This window comes from Dermacentor silvarum, chromosome 8 (assembly GCF_013339745.2).
Source record: "Dermacentor silvarum isolate Dsil-2018 chromosome 8, BIME_Dsil_1.4, whole genome shotgun sequence".
Lineage (NCBI taxonomy): Eukaryota > Metazoa > Arthropoda > Arachnida > Ixodida > Ixodidae > Dermacentor > Dermacentor silvarum.
Window position 1 is genome coordinate 20,843,726 of NC_051161.1, and position 27,400 is coordinate 20,871,125.

At 44.8% G+C, this 27,400-nt stretch overlaps 1 protein-coding gene across 5 annotated transcripts in view; it reads left to right on the forward strand.

The window, feature by feature from the left end:
- Window positions 1-26,387, forward strand: part of LOC119460765 (myotubularin-related protein 9-like) — a 49,562-nt gene extending 23,175 nt beyond the window's left edge. For 4 of the 5 annotated variants that reach the window (XM_037721848.2, XM_049673078.1, XM_037721851.2 and 1 more), the window contains 8 exons: window positions 2-91; window positions 215-340; window positions 8,241-8,488; window positions 13,194-13,278; window positions 13,370-13,439; window positions 14,518-14,617; window positions 16,771-16,898; window positions 19,013-26,387. In XM_037721848.2, the coding sequence (XP_037577776.2) occupies window positions 2-91; window positions 215-340; window positions 8,241-8,488; window positions 13,194-13,278; window positions 13,370-13,439; window positions 14,518-14,617; window positions 16,771-16,898; window positions 19,013-19,085 (920 nt within the window). In that variant the 3' untranslated portion in view covers window positions 19,086-26,387. The remainder of the gene's footprint in view (window position 1; window positions 92-214; window positions 341-8,240; window positions 8,489-13,193; window positions 13,279-13,369; window positions 13,440-14,517; window positions 14,618-16,770; window positions 16,899-19,012) is intronic. The other variant, XM_037721849.2, reaches the window with a different exon arrangement.
- The last annotated feature ends 1,013 nt before the right edge of the window (window positions 26,388-27,400 follow it).

Genomic DNA, 27,400 nt, shown 5'->3' on the forward strand with positions numbered 1-27,400 from the left:
GGAATGCGCAAACACTCACATCTCAGAGTACGTGGACCTTTGGGCTCACTAGACACTAAACAACCAGCAAAAACCAACCGATACTTCCTGGGTAATCACAACTGCTGCACACAGTGGTCTATAGTATGACAGTGCCTGGCTGGACAGCTTTCAGCAGGTTTCATGAAGCTTTTGCTATTACGTTGACTGTTCTCCATTGCTGCTTTTGTCGCAGCGTCAACCGACACCGGTGTAAGCATGGACAAGTGGCTGTCCCGGCTCGAAGCGTCGGGGTGGCTGAGTCATATCAAGAGCGTTCTCTCTTGCGCCTGCTTTGTTGCCCAGTGCCTTGACCAAGACGGTGAGCTGCAGCATTGATTCTTTTTGCTTATTCTTTTGTCATCTAGCACTGCAGGTGATGATGTGGCCTGTAGCCAACATTTGGTTAAAAGGGCACTAAGTAGAAAAAGTTATTTGAGCTTTGTTAGTAAAATTACCATTCTACAATACCAAAAAAAAAATTATTGCCATGAGAAGAGGCTTGATAAGTCAGAAAAGATGCAAGAAGGAAAGAATTTGGTTTCGCCCAAAAGGTGAGACACTGATAGCTTTAGCAAAGTGTTAGAGAACTACATGAAGCAAGGTTCATAGTTTTATTGGCTATAAAAATTGCAGTAAACGTTCGCTTTCTAATTAAATTAACAAGCATGGGGTCACATGCACACAGGCAAACATAACAGATTTCACTTGATGACCGCAAACACTCGCTGTCACAATGCTGGCATGATATAGAGCGACAGCAGATGCGACTGAATTTTCCTTCGTGCTGCCTCTCACTTCAATGTGAACTAGTGGCGCGAGAACACAGCACACACGAAACCATCAGCTATCTCGGGTCACATAACCTTTTCACCCACCGCAAATTACCTCCAAGATAGGTTGCACGTGTCTGTGCATTAAAGGAGGAGATGTGCGCTAAGTACATTTTGAGAACATTTACAGCACCATGACCGCCCAAATATGGCAATATACTTTCAAATCCGTGATGTCACACTGACGCACTGGTGCTGGTGTATCGGTGTGAGCTCTGAAAATTGTGCCCATTCTTGCGGTGCCCATTCTTGCGGTGAGCGGCGGCGGCGTAACCGAGCGAACGAGCACAGCGAAAGGTGAAAGCGAACGCGAAGCGCAGCAGGGGATGAAAGACGCAAGGAGGAAAGCAGAGGGGAGGGTGCAGTGGAACCATGAGGCGAAAAGCGGAGGAGGGCATGGCGAAAGTGTGAGAAGAAAAGCGTAGTGCGGCGAAGATGGCTACGAGATGGCGCCAGAGTAGCATGCATTGTCTGGGAGGTCTGTCGGTGGCAGCTGCTGTGAATCGCACCCATGCACTGGCTCTCGTGATCTCCAGATTAGCGAGGCAGTTGCGCCACACTTTGCTCCATTTGAAATGTGCCGCACGAGACAGATTGTCCACGCCAGCCAATATATTGTTACGTTGCGGCAGTCACATATACAGGTGTACAATATTGTCAGCCACCTAGTACAAGCTAAAACAGTTCACCAGCGACAGATTGGCAAAAAATGTCTGCCTTTAGCAATAGCTGATCCTTGGAGTGCGCGTGCACAACCACGAGCTTCGTCGTTCTCGCCTTACAGGGCCAGTGTCTTCACTTGCCAACTTATTTCACGTCACTTCTCCCCTCTCAAAAGCGACGGACCCGGTTGCAGCGGGCGAGCACTGTGGGCAAGTGTGCCAACATGAAAAGACAAAAAGAAAACATACAGGAATGTACACAATGCTGAAGCGGTTTGAGAGGGTTGCTTATCCCTCGCGTGCATAGTACAGCTTCATCCGTACTATGTGGACAACTTCAGAGCGGGGTCGGCATCGGCTCGAACCAGGATCAGAGCTTTGAGGTACCACTTTGTAGTTCACATCACTGAGGCGGCGTACAACTTCATAAGGAACCCACGCTGTCTGATAGGTGTCCACACCCACACGCGGTCGCCTGGTAAGTACTGGACATTCCATCTGGTCAGGTTGTAACGGTACGCGTCTGTATGCATTCTGCTGGGTGTGGGGGCAATACCGAACAAGCTGGCGAGCTTCCTCGGCTTTCTCGATGTACTCTTTAGTGGTGTCATTCCTCGTGGCTCTGTGGTCTACCGGGAGCATGACGTCTAAGGGCGTTGTAACGCGACGTCCGTAAACGAGCTTAAATGGTGTAAACTCGGTGGTCTCCTGCATAGCGGTATTGTAAGCAAATGTCACGAATGGCGAAATTTCATCCCATGTTTTGTGTTCCACATCAATGTACATGGAGAGCATGTTGGCCAATGTTCTTTTTAGGTGCTCTGTTAAGCCGTTAGTTTGGCAATGATAGGCTGTGGTCTTTCGGTGGTCGATGTGCTTAACGTGACGACTTGTTGCAATAACTCCGCTGTAAATGCTGCACCACGGTCAGTAATGAGTACAGCGGGTGCACCGTGACGAAGCACGATGTTGTGAACAAAGAAGCTGGCGACTTCAGCAGCAGTTCCGCGCGGCACAGTTTTAGTCTCCGCATAGCGAGTTAACTTGTCAGTTGCCACGATTATCCACTTGTTTTGCAAGGATGACGCCAGGAACGGACCAAGAAGGTCCATTCCCACTTGCTGGAACGGCACTGGAGGCGGATCCAAAGGTTAAAGGAAGCCGGCAGGCTTGATGAGTGGGACTTTACGCCTCTGACAGTCACGGCACGTTCGCACATAGCGCTGAACCGACGAAAATAGGTGTGGCCAATAGTATTTCTGCTGTATGCACGCTAATGTCCTCATGAAGCCTAAGTGGCCGGCACAGTGATCGTCGTGACACGCCTGTAAAGCTTCCTCGTGCAGCGCCATCGGAATGACGAGAAGGAACGTTTCCTGGCTGTTCTCGAAATTTTTCTTGTACAGGACATCGTTCCGCAGGCAGTATGACGTCAATCCTCGTGAAAGTGGGCGTGGGACAACAACGTCAGCTCCCTCAAGATATCGGATGACTGGAAGCAGCTCAGAGTCTGCACGTTGATAGTTAGCCATGCGCACCACGTCGACGACACCCAGAAGCAGCAACTCTTGCTCCAAGTCTGAGGACGTCAAGGGAATAGAACGTGACAAGCAGTCAGCATCGCTATACTTATGGCCGGATCTGTAGACAACAGTTATGTCGTATTCCTGGAGGCGGAGACTCCAATGAGCGAGGCGACCTGATGGGTCTCGAAGAAATTCCTTTCAAGCAGTATGTCAGGAACGAATGGGAACGACATTAGAGTGACGTACGTAGTGGCTTGAGGCGACAGGCGGATGTCTTCGAGAGAGCATAACCGTTGTGTGACTGGTAGAGTATAGCAGCTGTGGGGCAGTTCAAGCTGATAGATACTAGACGCGCAGTCAAAGAGGGCTGAATGAGACGGTAAAATGTCTAAGCCGAATATAACGTCGTAAGGGCATTGTTGCAAAACGGCAAACAAAACAGTTCTTAGGTGCCCCGCGATGCCAATGCGAGCAGTGCACATACTAAGCATGGTAGGCGTTTCGGCGGCGGCGACACGGAGCGTGCGTGATGCAGCGGGTGTGAGAACTTTGTTCAGGTGGCGGCGCAAGTGGCCACTCATCACGGATATGTACATGCCAGTGTCAATGAGTGCTGGGACGCTGACGCCATCGACAACAACGTTCATCAAGTTCTGTTTGGTCGGCAAAGTGATTGGAGGGTTTTGCGGTTAAGTCGTCAATGCGGCGTCACCTCCGGGTGCTGCATCGCTTAGTTTTCTGGAGACGGGTGTCGGGGCTGCATCGGGGACGGTGCGCAACGAGCCTGCGGCTATACGGACGATGGTCGATGAGCTGGTGGGAAACGGGACTGGTGACATCGGAATGATGACGAGGGACTATTCCAAGGGGCATGAGTGTAATTGTTTGGCTGTTGCAGTTTAAATGGAGGGTGGTAATGACGCTGGCTCTGTTCAGGGCGATAATAACTGGTGAATGGTGGTCGCAGTACGGTTGTTACAATGGCGAGCAACGTGACCGATACGCCGGCAGGCAAAATAGATTGCCCGATCGTCTGTGGTTGGCCACTCGGCTGGATTTCAGTAGCGTGCAGGATACCGCTGACCAATCGATGGACAAGGAGCATGAGACAGCTGTGAAGCGGCAACGGCACATACATAATGAACTCCAAGATTAGTGAGTTTTTCGCGGACTATTGCCTGCACAAATGGTGCTGTAGGCAAGTTGTTCGGCTCACTAGGTCGGGAAAAAAAGGGCTGCAGAAGCCATGGCTTCAAGTTCTCACCACACTATCCCCGTCAGGTCATCTGATGATGGTCGCTGCATTCGTAGCCTGTCGTCACAAGAGAATGCAGCAGCTGTGTTCGGCAGACGTGAGAATGGCGTTGCAGTGCGGCGGCTCTTGGCCTGCTCAAAGCGTTGACACTCTTTTACGATGTCCTGTACTGTATCACAATTTTTGCACATGAGCAGGTTGAAAGTATCGTCAATGATCTCCTTCAGTACATGCCCAACCATGTCTGACTCGACCATATCACTGTCGGCCTTACGGCACAGAGCCAGCATGTCCTGGATGTAAGAGACTTATGATTCTGAGGACGTTTGAACGCGGGTCGCTAGTTCTTTCTTAGCGGCATTCTTCTGTCCGGCGGGACGGCCAAACAAGTCCCCCAGCTTCTGTTTGCACGTGTCCCAGTCATCAAGCTCTTCATCATGGTTGTCAAACCATACCTTCGCCGTGCCTTGTAGGTAGAAGACCAGGTTAGCCAACATAATCAAGGCATCCCATTTGTTATGGGCACTTACACACTCGTACGTGGCGATCCAGTCTTCCACATCGAGGTGGTCGGTGCCGCAGAACATTCCTGGATCCTGCGGTTGAGCCAGCACAACCGTCAGGGTTGTAGGCATTGATGCGGGCCGTGCCATTTTGGGTCCTGTTTCGTCCGTCATGTTGTCCTGTTCGAGGTGATGACCACTGCAGAGCTCCATTGTTGTTTCTCGTGGGCACCCAGCACCTCCACCAATTTATGTTGCGGAAGTCGCATATACAGGTGTATTTACAATATTTACAAGAGAGGCGCCGATACAAAAACAAGATGGCTGGCGAGACCGATTCTAACTCTACACGTCAAATCGTCGTCTTATGACTGGCGCCACTCTTGGTTGCGCCATAACAATATCGTGAAATGAAAACACGTTTAAAGCTGCGCTCAAATTTCACATTAGGGAGTATCGTGATTGTCAGTTTACTTTTTTTTAAATATAACTTTGACCTTCATTTTCTCATCTAAGAATCAAACAATTACCACAAAATAACTTGGATGATATTTTGAAAGAATATACGTTTGGATACTACAAACTGATTTAGTGCTTCTATTTAGTGTCCCTTCTGTTTAGTGTCTCTTGTTTGTGCATTGCAAACAGGCAGACGTCCAATGATCACATGTTGGCAATAGCAGGGGTGGGACTCCTGCGCCAGTTGCGCCATTTTGATTGAAACGCAGATTCCTGCGCCACGCTGCGCCAGAACGGCTTCGGCATGTGTACTCCGGCAGTGGTCGCGAACAGCGAGCGGATTCATTCTCCGAAACAGAGTGCAGCCGTTCAGCGCTTCCCGTACAGTTGCTCGTGATTTTCGTGCTTTTAACACTGGACTTTTCGGCGCTTCTGGCAAGTGGCCAGTGTGCGCGGCCACTCTCGGCGGTTGTCACTGCTGTCGGAACGGCCAGGGCGACTGTGTTTAGAGTGTACTAGAATTCGGTTGAGTGGACCGAGCGGCGCGGCGCTCCCTAGCTGGGGCGTAAGATAACGAAAAGCAGGCTTAGGACACTGTGAGCAAATTAGATACTAGAGAAGCGCACGCTGCCGCGAGTTCAGTGGGTGTCTCAGTGGCCGTCTCAGTCCCCAGGGCCAGCATACCATAAAAATATTCCAATCTGTTTTTATGCCCACATCGGCGAGGCCTGAGACATTTTGACATATCGCAAAGGGCTAATTGCGGATTTGGAATAAGAAGTCACAGCTTCGCCCGAAAAAGCAAAGCGTCGATTGCGATAGCAAATTAGTAGACATCTATATGAAGTACGGATAGTAGTTTTATCGGCTGTATAAACTTGTAAACATTTGCTTGCTAACTAAATTAACAAGCATGGTGTCACGCGAACACAAGCAAACATGAACACGTTTCACTCGATGACCGCAGAAACTGGCTGGAGTGAGGAAGCGTGGCAGCAGCAGCGAGCGAATTGACCTTCGTCCTGCCTCTCGCTTCAACTCCAGCTACGCGGCGAAAACACAGCGCGCACAAAGCTATGAGCACTCGCACTCTGTCCCCATTGCAGATCGCTTCCAAGATAGGGCCCACGCTGCCGTGCCAGACGCAGCAGTCGCCGGAGAACGCCCCCCTCCCTCCCTTCCCCCGACGGTGCCTTGTGCGCGACCGAAGACGGCGTGCTTCCTCCCTTGTGCATGCGACACTGAGCCGCGATTGTCGGCTCACCCTCGCACGCTTTCACTCGCACATACAGCATACGGCACTCGGCGACAATGTTATCGCCCCTGAATTTCATACGGAACATCTCGGAGACGACGATTGCAGAAATGCGCCTGGAGTGTCCATATAATTGATGTTGCAATAAAGACAGATTGGAATAGTTTTACGTTATACCAACCCAGGGTTGATTGCGGCTCTCTGGATCTGGTGACATATGGTGACCCAGAAATTATGTTAGCGCATCGATTGGACCATATAACTTGAGAGCATTTTCTGCTATCATCATGAGCGTCAGCGCAGGAATATATACTTCGATTGTAGTTCCACAAACGCCGTGCCGCCGCTCGACCCACTCTTCACATTCTAGCACGCTATAGCTACAAAGCATGCTTCTACTACGCGCTTTGTGTTGGTTGATTCTCTGTTTCATCTTGGTTGCGAAGTGTGCTGCCATATTCCATTATTCCACCAGAATTCAAATTGACCTCCTCCAAAATGAAATTTACACTGCTCCAAGGTGCTCCAAAATGCAATTTTGTCAGCTCCAAACTGCTCCAAAACGCAATTTTACTTGCTCCAAGAATTGCTCTGAAATGACTTTGGGCCGTCCCACCCCTGCAATAGTGTCTCCTAGGTATTACAACAATGTGCGCTGTGAAAACAGCTAAAAATTCACACAACAGCGTGTGCACCCTTAATTTTGAGAGAATCTTGCTTCCCGCCAGAGAGGTGATTTCACATCGAAGGAATGTCCATGTCCCGGGAACTCAAGTGCTTTGCAAGATCATCGATTTGGCACGTGACTTCATTAAATCATAATTCCACGTGGAACATGCAAAACTACCATTGCAAGTGCAGCAAAGAAGGAAGAAAGAACGGAAGGCAAGGGTTCTTGACGTAAATGTGGCACTGACCTTCGACTCTGGTATGGAGAAAGCAAGAAAGAGCAGGAAAGAAGTGCAGATGCAATCAGTGAAGTTTACTTCCTGGCAGTATGGCAATGTGACGTCTCAATTTATATCATCTCCTCTAATAATGAACCAAATTCAACTATTTCTCTTGTAAAATACTCTATAGATGGCGCTTTATGACTTCCAGTGTATAACCACAATTTCTGTTGAGTCCTGGTGAAGGGCCCTTTAAGCTTCCTTTATAGTAATAGTTGATCCAGGCACCTTTCAGCTGCATTCATGACATCTCTGCCACTGTAGTTACCTCCCTCATAACAATGATTATTCAAGAAAGGAGTACACGTCTGCCAGTTTTGAACCCAGAGCCTTTTTCTGTTAGAGCTTAAAAGAATTGCAATGCTATAACATCGGAACAGTTTAAGTTTCCAAGTGCAGCTATAGATCAGGATTCGGTTGATGCAATGCATGGGCCAGTCGTTAACCAGCATCTGTGTGAAGGTTAAGTGAAGCCAGCTAGCTGCATGAAGTGGGGGAACACAAGGTGCAAATGAGAAAGAAGCAAAAGTTGTTCTACAAAGGCACAGAAAACAGGATGGATGAGTCTGGCAAGTTTGTACAGTTTATGCACAGAACTTAACAAGCCTTGCAACATGGATAAGTAAATATGCATACACAAAAGACACCTGGCCAGTACAGGTGTTTCACAGGCTATGCAAAGAACCTCACATTTTGTTGCACAGTCCTTTGCTGAACTTATCATGTGCATTTTTGAATTGACTTCCTGACTCATGCCAACATTTTTACTTGCCTTGTAGAACGTTCCGTGGTGATACACGGGTCGGAAGGCACGGACTCGACCCTGCTGGCGTGCTCCCTGGCTCAAGTGATCCTGGACCCGGACTGCCGAACGATGCGTGGGTTCCAGGCACTTGTGGAGCGCGAGTGGCTTCGTGCAGGACACCCATTTCGTCTGCGCTGCCAGCAAGGTGCTTTTGCACCTGCCAGCATGCGTACCAAGGAGCAGAGCCCCACCTTCCTCATATTCCTGGACTGCGTGTTTCAGGTAGGAACATAGGTATCGCCAGCTTTCACCGACCTGCATGCAACATACGGTATTTTCATTAATGCAATGCAATAATGCATATGTACTGAATTTTGTCCAAATAGGAGCACCTGGTATACATATACAGTTGAACCTCAATATGACGAAGTCGATAAAATCGGCACTTCGTTATATTAAAAATTTGACATTTTATGCAATAAGTATAGTCGCCGACAAATTTTCTTGCACGGGAGGGTCTGTAAATGTTTTCTAATTATTGGGCAACGAAGAAAAAAAAACTAATTTCAATGGCAAGAAAATATAATTTTGTTGAATTTGAGAATCGACAGCTAAAGATGCAGTTTTGCGCTGTGTTGATATCTTCACATCGGTGGTATGAAGCCAAGCCTGCAAAGCCTGCAAAGCTTTCACGTCCACTCCACTGCCGCAGCTGATAGTGTCACCTGCAGTGGGGCAACGGTATCATGAAGCGCACTGGCAGAGGGGAGCAAATGCTTCTTCTGCCTCTCGCTTCAGCGCGTCTCTGAAACTCAAGATTACACGACCTACAGCATTAAACGAGTGGAAAACAGCACACATGAAGCAGGCCCTCTCGGCTCGGCCACCTTTTGCACCCGCTGCAGATTGCCTCCAAGACGGGGCATGTAGGCCTCGTATGTGCTCAGCCTTGCTGACAGCCGTGCACGCTGCATCAACCCCCCCCTCCTAGCTCGCGCAGGCAGACAGCATGCATCAAGCCACCATCCTTTTGGCTCTCCCTCACACACTTTTCCTCACATCTACAGCATACAGCCTACAGGGTGCGATAGGAGCTTATCGCACTTGGACTTTATACACAACACGATGGTGAGAAGGTCTTGCTGCTGCACTTAAGCGGCCGCTCAGTCATGCGGCACACGATTTGAGATGTACATTCGCAAGCAGCTGCATGTAATTTGTCGGGATCGCCAAGATGCCGCCAATTGCTAATCGGAGTGATGAATCAACAGTCGCCTTCACGTGATGATGGTGGCTGATAGGCCACATGACTGTCTGCGCATCATGGTGCATGTGTGCCTAAGTGATCACCAAGAAGTATAAGCAGGGAGACTGTTTCGGGCCACTGCAGCAAGCACGCGTGCATGTGTTGTGCGCCTCAACGGGGCCAAGGTTGATTGGCCACGTTGACGATTGCGGGCAGACTGCTCAAGTTTAATTTTAGTAGAGTTCACTTGTTGCAGTTCAAGTTTGTTTAATAAATTTGTTTTTATTCATGGTCAGCCAGCTGCTGCTTCTTCATGGTGACGACTACTTCGGATCCTACAAAATTAAACCATCGGAGTATGCAGTTATACAAGTATGAATGCTCTAGACTGATTGGAACCAAAGTTACAGCATGTCAAACTTTTTAAAGTATGGACTTATAGTAACACCCAGGACAAATTATTACTTTTTTAATATTTGTTTATATTATCATCATCATCATCATCGGCCTATATTTATGTCCACTGCAGGACGAAAGCCTCTCTCTCCCTGCGATCTCTAATTACCCCTGTCTTGTGCTAGCTGATTCCAACTTGTGCCTGCGAATTTCCTAACTTCATCACTCCACCTAGTTTTCTGCCGTCCTCGACTGCGCTTCCCTTCTCTTGGTATCCATTCTGTAACCTAATGGTCCACCGGTTATCCATCCGACGCATTACATGGCCTGCCCAGCTCCACTTTTTCCACTTAATGTCAACTAGAATATCAGCTATCCCCGTTTGTACTCTGATCCACACCGCTCTCTTCCTGTCTCTTAACATTAGGCCTAACATTTTTCGTTCCATCGCTCTTTGTGCGGTCCTTAACTTCTTCTCGAGCTTCTTTGTTAACCTCCAAGTTTCTGCCCCTGAAATCTCTATTTGTCTACCTTTCTGACAAACAAATAATTATTGTGATAGGATAAGTACCAGAGATGTCATAACTCCAAAATGGTGACACCACCAGAAATGCTGTTTTGAGAAAATGAGTAAAACCTTTCCACAACCAGTTTATGATGATTATAACACAGGCTAAATCAATCAAGGATGATATAGGGATCCAATCAAGCAAGAATAAATGCTCTACACCAATCTGGAGCAGTGGGACGCATAAAGATATCTGAGCCAATTTTTGGCTCCCAAAAGCAGGGTCTCCGCTTAATGACCTGCGTCTGTGGCACTTTTTATTGCCTCACGATAATCTTTCGCAGTGGCACTGAAATTTTGTCTTATTTAAATCGTGTATAAACACACTTCGTTGTACTGAGGTTCAAAATAAAAAGTTCTATGTAAATGAAGTTATAAAAAGTTAAATACTTCGTTATATCGAGAATTTCATTATAATAAATTGTCTTATAGCAAGGTTTAACTGTAATCTTCCAGCTAAACCACTGGTTGATTTCTACTCAAATTTTGCACAGAGCTAGCACTTTGCCGTGGAATACCATGTTGTGGCACTATGGGAACGCACCTTTCAGCATAGTGCTGACAAATGGCACCACTCTTCTATTCAACCAAAATCGACCTACGTCACCATAGGCTGCACCCACCGGGGTGGTGTAGTGGACTTGTCATTACGCTGCTAAGCCCAAGGGCGTGGGATCAAATCACAGCCGCAACAGCTGTATTTCGATGAGGGTGAAATGCGCATACGCTGATATATCGCGCATTCAGTGTGCAAAGAACCCCAGGTGGTCAAGATTAATTCGGAGTCCCCATTGCGCAGTGCCGCATAATCATGTCGTGGTTTTGGCACGTAAAATCTCAGTATTTCATTTCTTCATCTGAGGTTAAAAAACCTCAGATGAACTGGCATCACCACAGACAACCTACACACCATGGCTGTATTGTAAATGAAACAGGTGACTAATCTCGCAAACGTGGTACTAAACTGAACCCGATGCAATATGCCACGTCTGTGCGAAATTTAAGCGAAAATCAGTCGTGTGTAACTGGCGCTCATGTGTATTCGGCACTCAGTATAATGCAAGGGCCAGCTTTTCAAACTTTGAAAACTCTAAGTAATGCTCCTGAATGACTCACATTAAATATAATTTGCCAATTTATTAACAGATCGGTGTGCTTTAAAAGTGCCTGTGAGCTGACGTTATATGTTCAGGTTTACTGTAGGAAGTAATATTGTCACATTTGCTTACAATTCCTCGTGCCACGACACAGCTGGCTACTGACCCTTCTACCTTCTATTCGGCCGTGAGCCAACCTTGCCTTTCGAGACTCTGCTTTTGACCACACTCGGCTCGCCTACAGAGTACACTCGTGAGTCATAGCCACTGCAACCCGAACACGCCAGATTGCCTGTCTCTGTCTCTCTGCTTCACAGACATGCCAGAAGTGCCGTTATGATCAGCACCATCGCGACGTGAAATACGAATCAGGTGCTCTTGTGCTAGTTTGGTCTCCATCTCGCCGTGTTGGTCTTTCGGAGAAACTCCTTTCGCGATACTACGGCCCTTCAAGCATCTTCCTCCAGGTGATCCATGTCACACATGAAGTGTCTACACTGGATACTACCGCGCCTTCACCTCTATCTGACATCATCCATGTCAGCCGCCTCAAACTGTTCCTTTCTGGAGCCATTGAGCCACACCAATAGCTTAAGGTGCTTCCTCTGCCAGGGGTAATGCCACAATCTGTAATGTTGAACTAAAGGACATGGATGGTCACCTTGGAGACGACGAAAAATATTTTGGCCATTGATTCTCTACGTATGTTGGCTCAGCCATTAAAAATACATCTGTAAATACACGTACGCTTCTTCCGTCCCATAACAATATTTCTACCCAGAACAGAGCTATGCATGCCTGTTCAGCTACAAAGGTTGTATAAGCCACTTAGCTGGTAGTTTCATTTAACATTCGTATACATATATCCACAAATATATCCACAGAGATGGCAACTGACCCAACAGCACACAGCAGCCAGGCAACCATGCAAAACCCAGGAAAGTAAGCAAAAGAAGCTTTGCTTTAAAAATGTTATGTCAGTATTTTTTTGAAGGTTGGGAGGTGAGGGTGCGGAGATCATTCTTAGAATTACAGTGGGCCTAATTTCTCTTTAATATAGTAATAACGGAAGTAATAGTTCAGCGGAAACCCGCTAGGTGGAGAGGAGTAATAAAGGGAAAATGAGACATCCACCCAATAGTAGCAATTGCTACAAAGGAAACCCATGCAGGTTTCCCATTAAGTAATAACTTAATGTTCCTCGTTTGTGATGGCTTATAGCATGTGTGTACCAGCATTGCCATCATCTGCAGGGCCTCTTGTGATCATGTGATTTTCATTCTTGTGTCCCAGAATCTGTGTTGATATCAGTGGCACCATCCAAAATGGCCATCACTGCTAAAAGTCCAGAGTGTGCTTTTTGTTTTTCTTTTCATTTATGATTTGTCAGAGGACAGCAATATGCAATTACTGGTTGGCTTTGATGAACCAACCAGTAATTTGCCAGCCCAGATGATTCTCAGCATGTTGTTCATTCCGAATGGAACCCATTCCTATGTCCTCTACCATTTCAAAATATCTTTTAGAGCATTTATAAATTTCATGGGACAGCACTTGAAGTAGTACTATAGGCAGATCGCTGCTCTAAGACAGTGTTCTGGAAAAGCGAATCACTCGACAGAGAGCTTAATTTTTCTAGCTGACAGGAACTCATAGTGGCTTCAAATTTTTATTCTTCAGATTCACCAACAGTTTGCCTGCTCATTCGAATTCAACGAGCAGTTTCTCATTATGCTGTTTGAACACAGCTACTGCTCTTCATTTGGTGAGTTCTCTTCTCCCATCAAAAAAATTCACTTTTTATTTTTTTTCCCCTCTGCATTGGTAACATTAACAAATCTTCAACTTACTTGCAGGTACGTTCCTGGCAAACTCTATGAAGGAAAGAAAAGAACTCAAGCTGCCGCAGAAAACATACTCTCTGTGGTAGGCTTCTTTTCTTGTCATGTCTATTGCTAGTAGTTGCTGAAACTCACTGCGGTGGCCCAGTGGCCATGAAGTTCTTCTGCTGAACATGACATTACTGGTTATAGGAGCCACATTTCAGTAAGGGTAGAATTCCAAAAGGCTTATGTACATTAGGTGCACATTAAAAACCCTTGGTGCTTCAAATTAATTCGGAGAACTCCCCTATACCGTCTCTCGTAGACCCTTTGTTACTTGGGGCATTGAACCTTGTGAACCAAACAATCAGTAGTTAGGCATAATGGACAGTGCCGTTGTCATTTGCAAGCGGCAGGTGCTGTCTGTCATGATGTGGCTTCAGAGTTAATGTCTTCTTTGTACACTTGCTCATTGTGCCAGAAGTACATAAATGTGTTAAAGCTTTGTTGTACAGGCTTTCTGCCTTTATTTTGACCAGTGAATGCCAGCCGGCAATGTTTTGTTATCTTTGTATGCCCCAGTGTTGTGTTGTCTTTAGCCTTGTTCTCTGTAGCTCGTTTCTCTACAAGTAAATCATATTGCCACGCGCCTTCAAAAGGGGGCTGACGACGTTTATTGAGAGCAGCTGTGCTCTGGAGAAAACGGCGGCGAGAGTGAACTATCGAGCGGGGCGGTTAGCACGCGCACTTCTTTCTTCTTGCGCCTCTGCGCGTGCCCTATTCCCACTACTACAAGCGACAATATGTGTAAACAAAATACTCATGTTTGTTTCACGCAACTTATGTTCTGAGCCTAAGGTTGTCTTAAATATTTGAAACGATTGCTTGACCAACAGTTGAGATTTCACAGTGTATTCATAGTTCGGAAAGGCAGGCATACAAACGCGGTCATAAGTTAATGAGAAGGACAACACAAATGCTGTTTGTTCCCTGTCATCATTTTTAGTCTAAACTTCCAGTGTCGTTCTACTTGCATTCGTGTTTGCATGTCTGCTATGCCTGCCTTGCCAATTTGCTCAACTTTCAGTTATTGTAAAAGTGTCACAAAGTACTTGAGCTGAAATTTGAAGGATTTTGATGTTGTGATTACTGTGTCCTTTCTTTTGTTTTCCTTCTTTCAGGTCTTACGTAAACTCGCCAGACATGCTGGCAGAGCTTACGAATCCAATGTATGACCACAACAACCAGGTGATCTGGCCATCAGTGGCCCCTCAAAGCTTAGTAAGTGCTGTTAAATGCCCTGCTTTACCCTAAATAAGCATACTCTTGGGCGATGTTTTCTTTAGTAAATTGGGCTGGATCCTTGGTAGCAGTGTGATGGTGATGCAACATGCCTATAATTGTACAAAAATTAAATCACATGGGACAGCAGCTTGTCCTGTATGATTCTGTTCTTTTTTTTCTATTTCTTCATTGTCACATCTCATTTTGGCAATTCCAAGCGTACAGTACCAACCAACTGCTAACCCAGCAGTTCACTCTTTAAAAAAAAGATACCATACTTGCTCGATTCTGATGTGCACTTTTATTTCAAGAAAAGGTTAAAAACAGTGTGTGTATTATAATAGAGTATACAAAACATGCAAAGCTAACGACAGCAATATCCTTCGTTTCATACATAACGGGCAGTGCTACAAAACTGGAGAGATTTATTTCGCTGCTTGCATCCTCGACCCAAAGATAGTGTGCCACATACAAAATAAAGATACTATACGTATGTGTCATGCGATTCGATGTAGCATTATGTCTTATGATTTTGTGCCACAAAATACAATGAAAATATTTACATGGAGGGCGTTGCAGGTCTGAACCTATTTACCACCGAATTAATGGCGCAATTCTGCATACAGCTCGCACTTGCGACCAAAACATAGTACTATGCAAACTGGAAGCGCAAAGGTGTACAAATAATGTGGGAGTTGATGCACCCTTACGTCAACAACTTGTAGTTGTAATTATAGGAAGTACAGTGGAACCTCGTTGATACAATTCTGCTTAATATGTTTTTCGGGATGATACATTTTTTTTTCTTCTCTCGATAATCCGATTTGGTTGGATAATACGTTCGATGATACGATTTTCGGGTGATACGCTTTATTTTCCGGTTCCCGTGAAGATCATATCAACGAGATTCACTGAACTACAGTGTAGACCGCTTATAACGTAAGTCGCCGGAGTCGTGAATATCCGCACTATAAGCGGTACCTCACTATAACCAAAACAACTATTTTATTGCGATAATGGACACTCCAGGCGCATTTCTGCCGTCGCTGTCACCGTGCTCTAGGTTCCGTATTCGCTTACTAAATAAATTAACAAGCACGGTGTCACGCACGCACAAGCAAACATGAACACATCTCGCTCGTTGACTGCGGAAACGAACTGTCAAAACGCTCGAGTGACGAAGCGCGGCGAACGAATTGACCTTCGTGCTATCATGCCTCTCGCTTCAACGCGACCATAAGCGGCGAAAACACGGCGGGCGGCGGACTTTCCCCGTCGCAGATTGCTTTCAAGGTAGGGCCAAGGCGATCGTATCGCCGCAGTTCATCATCGCAGATTACGTTCTGCTTCGGTCCACTGAAACCTATTCCGCATTGCTTTGCTGGAGAAAATCTTTTCCTTCTGTTTGCGCCAGTCCCGAACGCAAGTTTCGGATTCTCCGAACGCCTGTGATGCGGCCCGATTTCCGTCGTCTTCGCACACATGATCACTTTCCTTTTAAATGCGGCATCATGATGAACTCGGTACTTCATGCTGATAGAGCAGACGCAGAGAATGTGAAGACAGACAGTAGACTATTGCCTAAGCACGTGTAATGCAGCACATGGAGCAAGCTATGGTAGCTAGGCTCGAGAATAGCTAGGCTCGACGCGCGTGCGAGGCGGCCATCTTGAAATGCCGATGGCTATATGGTAACGCAGATTTAGGGTTGTACTCGATTCTAATGCGCACGCAATTTTTGGACCTGTTTTATCGGAAAAAAAGTGCGTATTAGATTCGAGTAAATACGGTATTTGTGGCTTGAGGGCAGCGCTTGCTGTCTAGGTTGACTACCGAACTTCCAGGCAGCCGCACTGTAACCGGTATTTCGTGTCCCGCAATTACACTATAAGCGATACGTGTATACATAGAGTGCTATGGGAAAATTAACGGGAGTCTGAAAAGCCTGCACTATAAGCGGTTACATTATATATAAGTGGTCTATACTTTGCAGCATTACCTGCAAAGTATGAAATGTAGTATAGTGATGCTTTCTCACTTCAAATGTATTGCATGCCTTTGGTGCTGCAGAGATTTCTGTGTTTTGTCTGATGTGCAGAACTGTGTACCGTTCAACTTTGTGAAGAAGTCATGTGTGTTTCCCTCTCTAGGTTTTGTGGCCAGCCCTGTTCTTACGCTGGGTCTATGATCAGAAGCCTCAGAAGGAAGCGTGGGACATGGTATTGGAAATCCGAAACAGAGATAAGGAACTACGCTCTAAAGCATTAAGGCTACGCAGGTGAGAGGCCTTTTAGGATTTAGAACTTTCACTTGTGGACCAGGGAAGTGATAAAGGATTTCTGTGTAACTTGGTAGACAAAAATTACGTTGTTGAAAACACAGTTGCAGAGTCTCATGAAAAAAAAGAAATTAGTGCCATGTGTGCTTTGTTTTGCATTTGTAAGTAGTCTTGCGTTCAACATGTTATTGATGTTCAGTGTGGTGCTTCCATACTTAATCTTTCTTCTTTAGCGCTTTCACATGTCATGATTCTTGTCCTTGTTACCAATGGTTTATTACATCTTCTTATAGGCATGATCCTTATTCCGTTTTGCTTGTTTTTGTTCATTGTCGCCTTTTACTGACCAGCCATGGTGGCTTAGCAGTTGTGTCGTTGCCCTGCTAAGCACAAGGTCACAGGATCAAAATCCCGTCCATAGCAGCTGCATTTTGATGGGGGGGAAAATGTGAAAATGCCCATGCACGTTAAAGAAACACCAGTGGTCAGAATTAATCCAGAGTCCCCCCACTATGGCATGCCTCATAATCAGATTGTCATTTTGTCATGTAAAACCCCAGAATTAAATCTTTCTTTCTCCTTCTACTTGGATTACTACCTACAATGTTCACATTGCTATCCTACCTTGCAAAATGATGTAATGGTCCTCAGTATGGAAATACTGTAGTCTTCATTCTTTTAGGGAAATGACAAATTTGATGCTGGTAGCACATTCCACATAACCTCCTGTGCCCTTACCCGCCATAGTGGCATAGTGGCTTCAGCGTTGCGCTGCTAAGCCTGAAGTCGTGGGATCGAATCACGGCTACATGGCTGCATTTTGATGGAGGTGAAAGGCAAAAACTCCCATGTACCGTGCACTGGGTGCATGTTAAAAACCCTCAGGTGGTCAAAATTAATCCGGAGTCCCCCACTATGGTGTGCTTCATAATCGTATCATAAGATCCGAGAATCAAATTTAAAAATTTTGTTTACTGTGCCCATAGTGCCCTTACTGTGCCCATAGGAACATAGGATTTCATGGGCTGTCACATAGGCTTGGACTTCGCGCGGGTTGTTAGAAGAAAAAGAAGCTTGATACAATGCTTTTATGTTACGTCACTAAAGGTTCAAGCTTCAGCCTGTACCATCACTTGGACGGAAATTAATCCAGTTTACTCTCGCGCATTGTCACACGCTGATCTGTGCATAGTCACACTTTCATCTGCTTACACTAGGGCTGGATGTCGATTAAAAGTTTTAACCAGATTAATCGGAATCTTTTAATTGATTAACTAATTGACTACCATCGAAGCTTTAGATTTACGTACATCAGTAAAAAGGCCGGTGATTTGTCATGATACATACACTTTGAAGAAAGAAAAAAAAAAGGTTTTTGATTCGACAGTTGCCTTTATTAAGCCACACTCTGTGCAAATAGACAATCGAGCATGTCAAACTCGGTAAAATGCAATCACAGTTCAAGCTGCAGAGGCAAAGAAGCTTATCATGTTCTCTTGCAGTAGAGAGCTCCTTTGCTTATTGAGTCACACCAGCCGTAGAGGAAATGCACTCGCATAGCATTGATGTTGCTGGGATGCTCATCATCGTCTTTACAACTGCCGTTATGTCCGGTAGAAGGAAGCCCTGCGCTGGCCACCACTGCATGGGGTCCAATTCGTCGTCTATTACTTCCAGCATCGAGCGATAAAACAACACCTGGCTTGGCCCTGTTTCCTCATCGTTTTCCCACTGAAAACGAGTGTAGTTTCGTTTTTTTCATCTTGGCACATTGGATCAGTTTGACTGTAGGATTCATTGGCTAGTCTCGAAAGCCATTCCCACACGTTCTCCTGGCAGCCATGCGAGCTTACCCGATTAATCCGATAAAAAAACATTGGTCGCGATTAAAGCTTTAATTGGTTAATCGGGAGGTTAATCAATCAATCACCCAGCCTTAGCTTACACCCTTAGTGTGCCATAAAAGAATCCTGTGTGGGAAGGAACGAAATATGTTTTTAAAATTTTCTTTATTAGTCATTGACGTGTTCTTTTCTTTCTCTTTTTCATTCTTAACTGCAAGTGGAGTCTTCGTTTTACCATCAATTTTGTGGTCTCCCTTCTCCGTTGGGCAGGCAACTACTAGAGCTGGAAGATGAGGCTGTCGTCCAGGGCGTCTTGCAAGACTCTCTCAGCCTGCTTGAATGACATCCGAGGAGGGGCTCAGTTCCGTCTTCGCAGCGGGGAAGCACCAGCGCTGTGGAGGATATGGGGCCGAGCCACCAGCAGATAACAGCACTGGCTCAGGAAACCACCAGCACTGGCAGCCGGGCTTCTTTCTCTCACATGTCATCCTCCGGTTCACCTCAGTCGTCCCTGTCCTCGTCACCAGCTGCCACTTCCTCTGGTACTCCTTCGCACGTGCGGAGACTCCTCAGAAGCCTACTGCATCTAAGCTTAGACAGCCATGCGGGAACTCGCCTGGCTCCGGACTTTGGAGCTGCGTCATTTGACGAGCTCACATTTAAGCGGGGTGACGATGATTGACGTCCTTTTGTGTGGCTTTAAATTGTGGCGGTGTCGTGTGACACATTAGTAGTTGGTGGCCAGTGTCCTCGGCTGTCCTCCTTGTCTTTTTTCCGGAGCTTAGCTTGCGCTGTAATGCATATATTGTATTGGTTATAATGCACTGATCGTATTGGTTGGTGATTGATGCCCATATCACTGGATTTTCCGAATTGAGCACAGATTTTAATTACTGAAGGTTTCAGATTTTCGGGTGGAGTGAGATACAGCTTAGGTTTTAAGATTTCATTGAGAACGTGACTATAATTATTATAATGTGTCAGCCAAGGACATTTTGTGAGAGTTCTTAATTCATCAGTGATACAGTGCTTTTCGCAATTTCTGATCATCCACTTGTTGTTGGTTGTCGCTTGCTGTCAGTAATTTTCAACATCAAAAGGAAAACTCCAACTTGCTGAATTTTAAATATATCTTATTGTATTGTGATAAACACAGCTATGGGCATCTTTATAACTTGCTTAGCTGTTGTTTGTATTCTTTAATCCCAACAACTGCTACACGGTATAGGTCACAGTGCTGTGTATTCAAGGATCTCAGCATGTGCTGCACACCTTTTCTATGGGACTTCTTGCAAATGTTACACAACGCCTTAGCTTATAGGGTTGTTCAAGGTTGACCGAGGCATCAATTTTGACAGTAAACAAGAAATGTGCTATAATTGTGAAACTAAGTCAACTTTTCACCTCCCCGTGCATGTTTTGCCACTGTTGCAATTGTATTTAGTGTCCTCTGATTCCTTTCACACAAAAGGGCCTGCATTGCTGTTTGAGCCAGTGCAGGACCACTTTTTGCAGCCAGATGAACCTGTCCGTGAGATTCATTAGCGTCTCCCTGCTGCCCTTCAACTACTGAGATCATGCATATATTGGTGTCTGTTACGTTGTTTACCACATTACCTGCAGTTATGAAAGAATATTAAGCTGCATTGACAATGTTTTCTTGGAAATTTGATTGCACTTAGGTGTTTCATAATCACAGGCACATGGGCCTCCACTATAATAGCTGGGACTTCTGTGTCTAATGTGTTGTACTGTGAATGGTATACTGAAAAGGAATATTGTTACCTCATCTGACAATTCTGTCATTCTTCAGCTGTTTGTTTACATTCCATAGGTGAAAATCCAGTCAGCCCTGAACCACGCTTGCAGCTATGCTCTAAAAGTGGAACAAGTTAGCCCTTCTGTGCCCAAGTAGGTTGTGTCGTATTGGTGATGCCCATGACGTTTTCGATATGCTCTAGAACAGTGCTTTTATAACTGTGGTCTGCAGGCTCCCGCAGGTCAACAGGGTCCATGAGTACTACTTGCGGCATGAGTCATCGACTAGCACTGTCTTCCAAAAAGAACAAGCAAATGATCTTGCGAGGAACTTGCAAAATCTAGCCATGAAAAGCCAGATTCCTTGCAATGATGTCCTAACTCGCATTTTCTACATGCTACATCCACCGTTATCACCAATCTGGAATACAAGGGATGTATGGTGCACGTTAATGCAATCAGGGGGGCTGCAAATACTGTTTTCATTGTAGCCCTAAGTTGATTTGTTTTAAACCCAAAAATTCGAGAGGTAACTAAAGCTGCATCCTCACAATAAACCAAGTCTGTGCTTTGGTCGGCAGACTTGACATCATGTGACCCTGGGTTTCTGGTTTCGCGAGGGCCATGTCTGACTGTAGACTGTGAAGATGGGAAGGGGCATCTGGTTTTTTCATTGCCAGGTGGGCCTGAACTGGGTTGAAGACCAAGTAGCGCTGGAGCAAGAAGAGATACTTAGCCTGGAAACTAAGACACTTTTTAAAGCAAAGCTTTCTTTGCCTACCTCCCTGCAATTTGGCATGTCGTCATCGTGGTGGTGGTCGTCGTCATCAGCTGTCTCGCCGAGTAGAGGCTGTTGTATTGGGGATACATCACTACTGCAAGGTTTGCATTTACTTGGTGCATACAGCATTTCTGGCGTCATGACGAGTCGTTTTGTCTTGCCAGCTTATCAAAGCTTCGTCTACACTGATTCCCACAATGTGTGGGGTCTGCGTGATTTCTTGGTAGTACCGTCGTGGTCCAAAATGCTTTAAGCAAGCCACCGTGGCTCACGTTTTTTGTGCACCTATGTTCCAGACAATATGAAAGTTGGTCATCTTCTTACCTGTGCATGAACAAATTGCCTGCATTAGTTGTTAAAAAGTGAAACGTCTATAAGACACTCTTCCTGAAGGAAGTGACATGGTATGGAATTACTACTTTATGTCCAAGAGATACTGTGTGGCCCCATCATGTTTCAAGGCAGTGTGTGTTCACTGGCATGCCTGCTTTGGCAACAGATCATGGCATGGCACCCTGTTGAGCTGATGTGTGCCATTATTTCACTTTGTAGGTGAGCACTGATTGCAGCTCAACCACTCGTAGTCCTGCCATCATGTAACCGATTGACCAGCAAACTGGTGTGTCGTGTGGATCGAACTTAAAGGGCCCTTAAACCATTCTCAGCTCAAAAACTTGTTATGTAGTGGCAGCTGTGTACCAGCCTGCAATTAACATACAGATATACAAGAATTGTTTTAAATGATGTTGACGACAACTGTGTGGTTGTGGCTGTTTCTCAATCGCTCTCTCTAATCTCCCCACAGACGTGCCTCTTCACCTCACTGCATACTTCTTTATACTTCATCTCGCCAGTTGTGTGCATGCAGCGATAGCTGCGAGTTGCATTAGCCAACCAGAAGAAAGAACCAAAAGAACGGGTTCTTCCATAGTCCACTTCTGATCACCCTTTGTGGAGTGTCAACTTAAAGCTTGACAGAAGGATCAGGGGCATACAATGGGTGAGCCCCCTCCCTTCTCAGAACACGCAGGTAGCTTTCATTAAATTGGCAACTCGCCCCTCATCAACCAAATAATCAACAGCTTTTACCTTGGTCACGTCACGCGCATGTCCCTGCTGGCATGGAATGTGTGAAGAAGGGACCAGAAAAGCCCGGTGAGGAGCACAAGATTGTTTTTACATTTTGTGGTTTTTGCATGGCATGCGGCACTGCCATGTTTGCCAAAGATGATTGTCACAGAATTCTCTACATGATGCACTTGTTTATGTAAAATGTGTTACAAAAATAAGAGGTGGTTTAGGAACCCCTTAAGTGGATTCGAGGGTTTACGACTGCTAGTTGAGAACCCCTGCTTTAGAGGCTGGCAGTGGCATGGTCATTCTGGGTCATCACTGAAGTTATTTAATCCAAAACGTGCTTTTAATTTTGTCCTACTTGTGTTGGGACTCTTTCAAGATTCCTCAACTTGTCTGTTTCTATAGTTGAACACTTGCTCTCTCTGTACAATAGTGAATGCGTAATTCTCCCATACCAACAGGCCTACTGAACACTACATGCCAGTCTATTAATCTGCATTCTTGTATATAGTTGGTGAGAAAGAAAAAGTCTCGGAAGTTGTTTGCCACGTGTGCGAGCGTTATGATAATGCATACACTGAATATGTGGCATTGATGTAACACTAATCTCACTTCACTTATATATTTGGCATTTTTGCCATTCATATGAATTCTTGCTTCAAGAACAGCCTTTCTGTTTCAGGTGGTTGATGTTTAAACGCATGTGTGTGAAGTATAATCCCATAAATCAAAGCTTGCCATGTTGAAAAAAATCTGCGTGGTGTGATTTTTTGTACTATGTGCATATCACACCAATGTGTAAGAACACCACTGATCAGCTGTCGCTGGTTGTTATGTTGGAAGGTGTAATCGGGGATGCTGTTGTAGAGATTGTCCTTGATATGGTCCACATTCATGCCTGTATTGATGACAGATCTTCAACGGCTTGTGATACTACCATTGTTGTCTATATAAGTACTGGTAAGCTTTCTTTTAATCCTTCAATTTACATACATTTATAAAAAAGCAACTTAGCGCTGTTTCTACGTGATGATGCTGTACTGAGCACGCTTGCTCTTATAAGCTCAAGAGTCACAGTGCCATTTATTATACTGCTCTTTTAGATCAACAAGATGAAACCTGGTCATATGTACATTGCACTTTTGCATTACTTATGTTACATAGTATTTCACTGTGTTTGATTCAATGCTGTGTGCCCTCCAAACCCTGCACTTATTTTGATATCTCCATTTTTCGGTTTTCAAGTAATGTGCATTATGCAATGTGCACACTTTGCACTCCGTCTTTGCCTTCTGTAACTCTTTGCTTGGAAGGCATCCATTGTTTCTTTTTTTTCTCTCTCTCTTTTCTCATCCATATTTTGTATTTAATATGTATTGATTTGTAACGTACATAAACATATAACAAATTTCGATTTATAACAAAGGTATTTTCATGTCAGACGTGACTTTGTTGTGAAGAGGTCTGCCTACGGTAGTGCTTTGATGTTTGCTCTGTTATTCTGATTGAAGTGCTTTCCCCGTTCATGCTTTCAACAGATGTATCTCTCATGGTTTCTAGGTACCTAACTTATAAGTAACCGTTAATGTCCTGGAAGGAGCTAAAATGTAGCCAATCTAGGCCACTAATCAGGAAAACTGCAAAAATGGTAGCCACAGTGCAACTAAATGATAACCCTAGTGTGAATACGAGATACACCTTTTATAGAATACTGTAGAAACGATGTGGTTACATACGAACCTAGTACCAGAAACAGAAATTTACAAGTGCAGCTGAGGCAATTTCTTGTGCTAGTCATGCAAAATATCTGACTGACAATGTTTCCAGCAGTGCCCTGAGTAGCCAGAAGGCAGCGAGGTCATAAGGGAGACCAAATTATTGCAGCTTAGTGGCCACAGAAGTAGCTGCTTTGGTGCAAGGCTCAATTTTCAAGTTAAGGATAACTTTTTAAAAAGTTTCTATTGCATGTATTAACACATTCATTCGTGCTTAAATCTGAGCATATGAGGTGGTTCATTATGGAAGCACTCGTAATCAGCATTAAAGAATTATTGCAGCAGGCATGCGAGATCAAACGTCAATCTTCGTCCCTGCTAAGTACTCCCCCCAGGAAACAGTGTGCTTGGTGGTACTTTTCTGATTACTCTGCAGAAGGAATGTAAATAGGGCCTTGCCTTACCTCCAACGTGTACATGCAACTTGAGCACATAGTGAGATGCGCAGTTGCTCTGCAAGGGATGTGGAGCACATAGTGAGATGCGCAGTTGCTCTGCAAGGGATGTGCAACCTTTGGGGTTTATCTTGCCCCTTAACAGTAAGTGTTATCAATCATGGATGCATTTCCTTTAACACTTTCCCACTACTTTCTTGTCAGAGACAGTGCCACACTGATCATGCCATGATGTCGCATGCCATCAGTCACCTGAATGGGCTTGGAGAGGAGAAATGATTTTTATTGTTGGGGGACAACGTAAGCCCTAAAAGGTGGAAATTTTTCTTGGATTTTACACTCTAAAACAGTGTACAACTCTTTGGACTTTATTTTGACCCCCAATAATAATAATCGTCAATCTTGTGCACACTTCCTTTGTTCAGCGCTGTGTTCTCTACTTTCCTTTTTTGAACGCTATGTCACGCCGATACACAAATTCCAACCATGACCTGAATGTACCGGGAGTGAAGCGTTAAACAAAGGAAACACACTCATGAGACATAGCGATTATTGTTTGGGGACAAGATGAGCCTCGTAGGGTAGAAATTTTTTTTAGAGTCCTTGTGTATTTGCCTCTATGTTTTAGAGTTTTTATACTCCCCATTGGAGGAGTATGCTTGCCTTTCGATGGTGTAAATTCATTCTGTCCGTGCATGAGCAGAGCGAGTATTACACTGCAGTTACAGAGGGGGTTAAAATATGAGGCATGCACTTAGTGATGCAAAAGGAGGCACCAGCCCTCATTTGTCCATAGTGGGTAAAAATACAGTTACTGGTGTCACTGTTATACTGTTGTTACCAGCTTGTAAATTATACAGACATAGTGGCTGGCAGTGTGCCACCTGAATGATTTATTCCACTCTAAGAGCATTCATTTATAAAACAAAAGTGAGATCTCTGTGTTTTGATTTTTACCCCTCGGAGGCTTTTGTGTATGAAGTGTACTTTATCGTTTCTGAAGGAAAATGCTTATGTGAACATCTGAATTCATGTAAAGGTATTGCGCCTGGAACATTCAGTTGAAAGATTATATTCATTACAGAGCTGCACTCAACCAAGATGTTTAATTGTCAGCTTTCACAGCATATTTAAATATGAGTGTGTCAAATCTCAAGCTCATCTTGAAAAATACCAACTTGACTGTTGGATATGACGTGCCCTTATAAGTAAGCCATAGGCTGCTTCTCAGTGTTGTTTTTGTTGTGCTGATGCTGTGTGTGTTTAGCCTTTTCAGGGATCCTGTTGGTCAGATATTGTGACTTGGCTAAAATACCCCTTGTACAGATGTTGAAGGCTGTTTGCATTGAACTTTTTCGGTTTACTATAAAGCTTGGCTTTGGAAGTGTGTCCTGAGAATTTGCAGACATGTTCATGGTGGCCTTGGTACTAAGGTCATAAAATGCTCATGTCTACCTTTATGTTTAGGCTCTTTGGGAAACGTTTACCTTGAGGAACAGGCAAATGATGTTTATAGTGGAAATGGTTTGCCTGAATTGCTTGTGCTTAAGTGGTAATCATAGACAGTGTGGGTTTGTATTGAGCCAATTTGGCACAAACATGCGATTTTTCACTGTGGAAAGACCTAGTCACTGATAGGTACTTGCATTTGCTATGACATTTTTATTAATAGTTGATTTTATAGATGCACTTAATTTTCTTGTTTTCTTTTCTGTTAATAGGTACATACATGTTTGCACAGGACAAGGCACTCATGCATTGCTAACGATTTGACACCATAAATGCTGTTGTTTCGTGTTACTTGATATTTGTTGCTCACAAATGTTGCCATCACCATATTAAACAGCTTACTGAGCTTAGGTTTCTTGTTCTTGTGTGTCACTTTACCAGATTATCCTTGCACATTACACGTCTGGAAGACAACACCATTTTTAAGGCGATACAGGCTTTCCTAGAGCAGGCCACATGAGATATTGGGCCACAGGCATAGTACTATATAGCTTTTTGCGCACTATGATGTGGTCTGTTCTAAGGAGTTCGCAGAAATGGGAAAAGCTTAAGTGGGAGGTTTTGCTCGGGGCTTTTTAAGATGGTCCAAATATTTTGTAAAATTAAGGGAAAATAATTATACTCTGCTGTTGGAGGTGGCAGTTTGTAAAGCTGTATTCAAAACATACCCACATTCAGTCCTTTCTTGTACCTTTGTGTCCCTGTTTGAAAATGAACAAACTGACAACAATGTACAGAGTAGTTCCGTGCACAATGGACTTTAATTAGTCACTGACCAATCCCCCAGACGGTGATGTTTCGAAGCCCTTGCATATCCTCTTTTACTTGGTACTGTGACCAACAGCTTCTTGTGAACAATGAACACGCTCAATCTTTTCTAAATTGCTCTGAACTCTGGCCAGATGAGTTCAATTCAGCAAAGTATGACATTGGGCTAGTTGTTACATAGCTGTCGAATGTTTGTGGTGCAAAACGTCAGTATAGAAGAAAGGATAGAAATAAACAGAAGACCCTCTGTTTGTATCTTTCTTTCTATTAAGTTTTGTACCGCAAACATTGACAGAATTCAGCCACCGCAGTTGCTTGATGGCTATAGCACTCCGCTTCTGAGCTCATGGTTTTTGATTTTGACTACAACAGCAGTACTTTGTCATGGGCAGAGTGCAAAAATTATTGTTTTTGCTTAAGTGGCCAAAATTAATGTGGTGTTTGCCACTGCTATATCCTCATAGCCCACTACGCTGCTTCTGGACATTATAAACACCATGATAAAATGCAGTTTTAATTTTAAAAACATTTTTCTAGGGTATTTGTTCACCCCGTCAAAAGCAATAGGTGTAATGATGTGTACTGTGAACGAGGT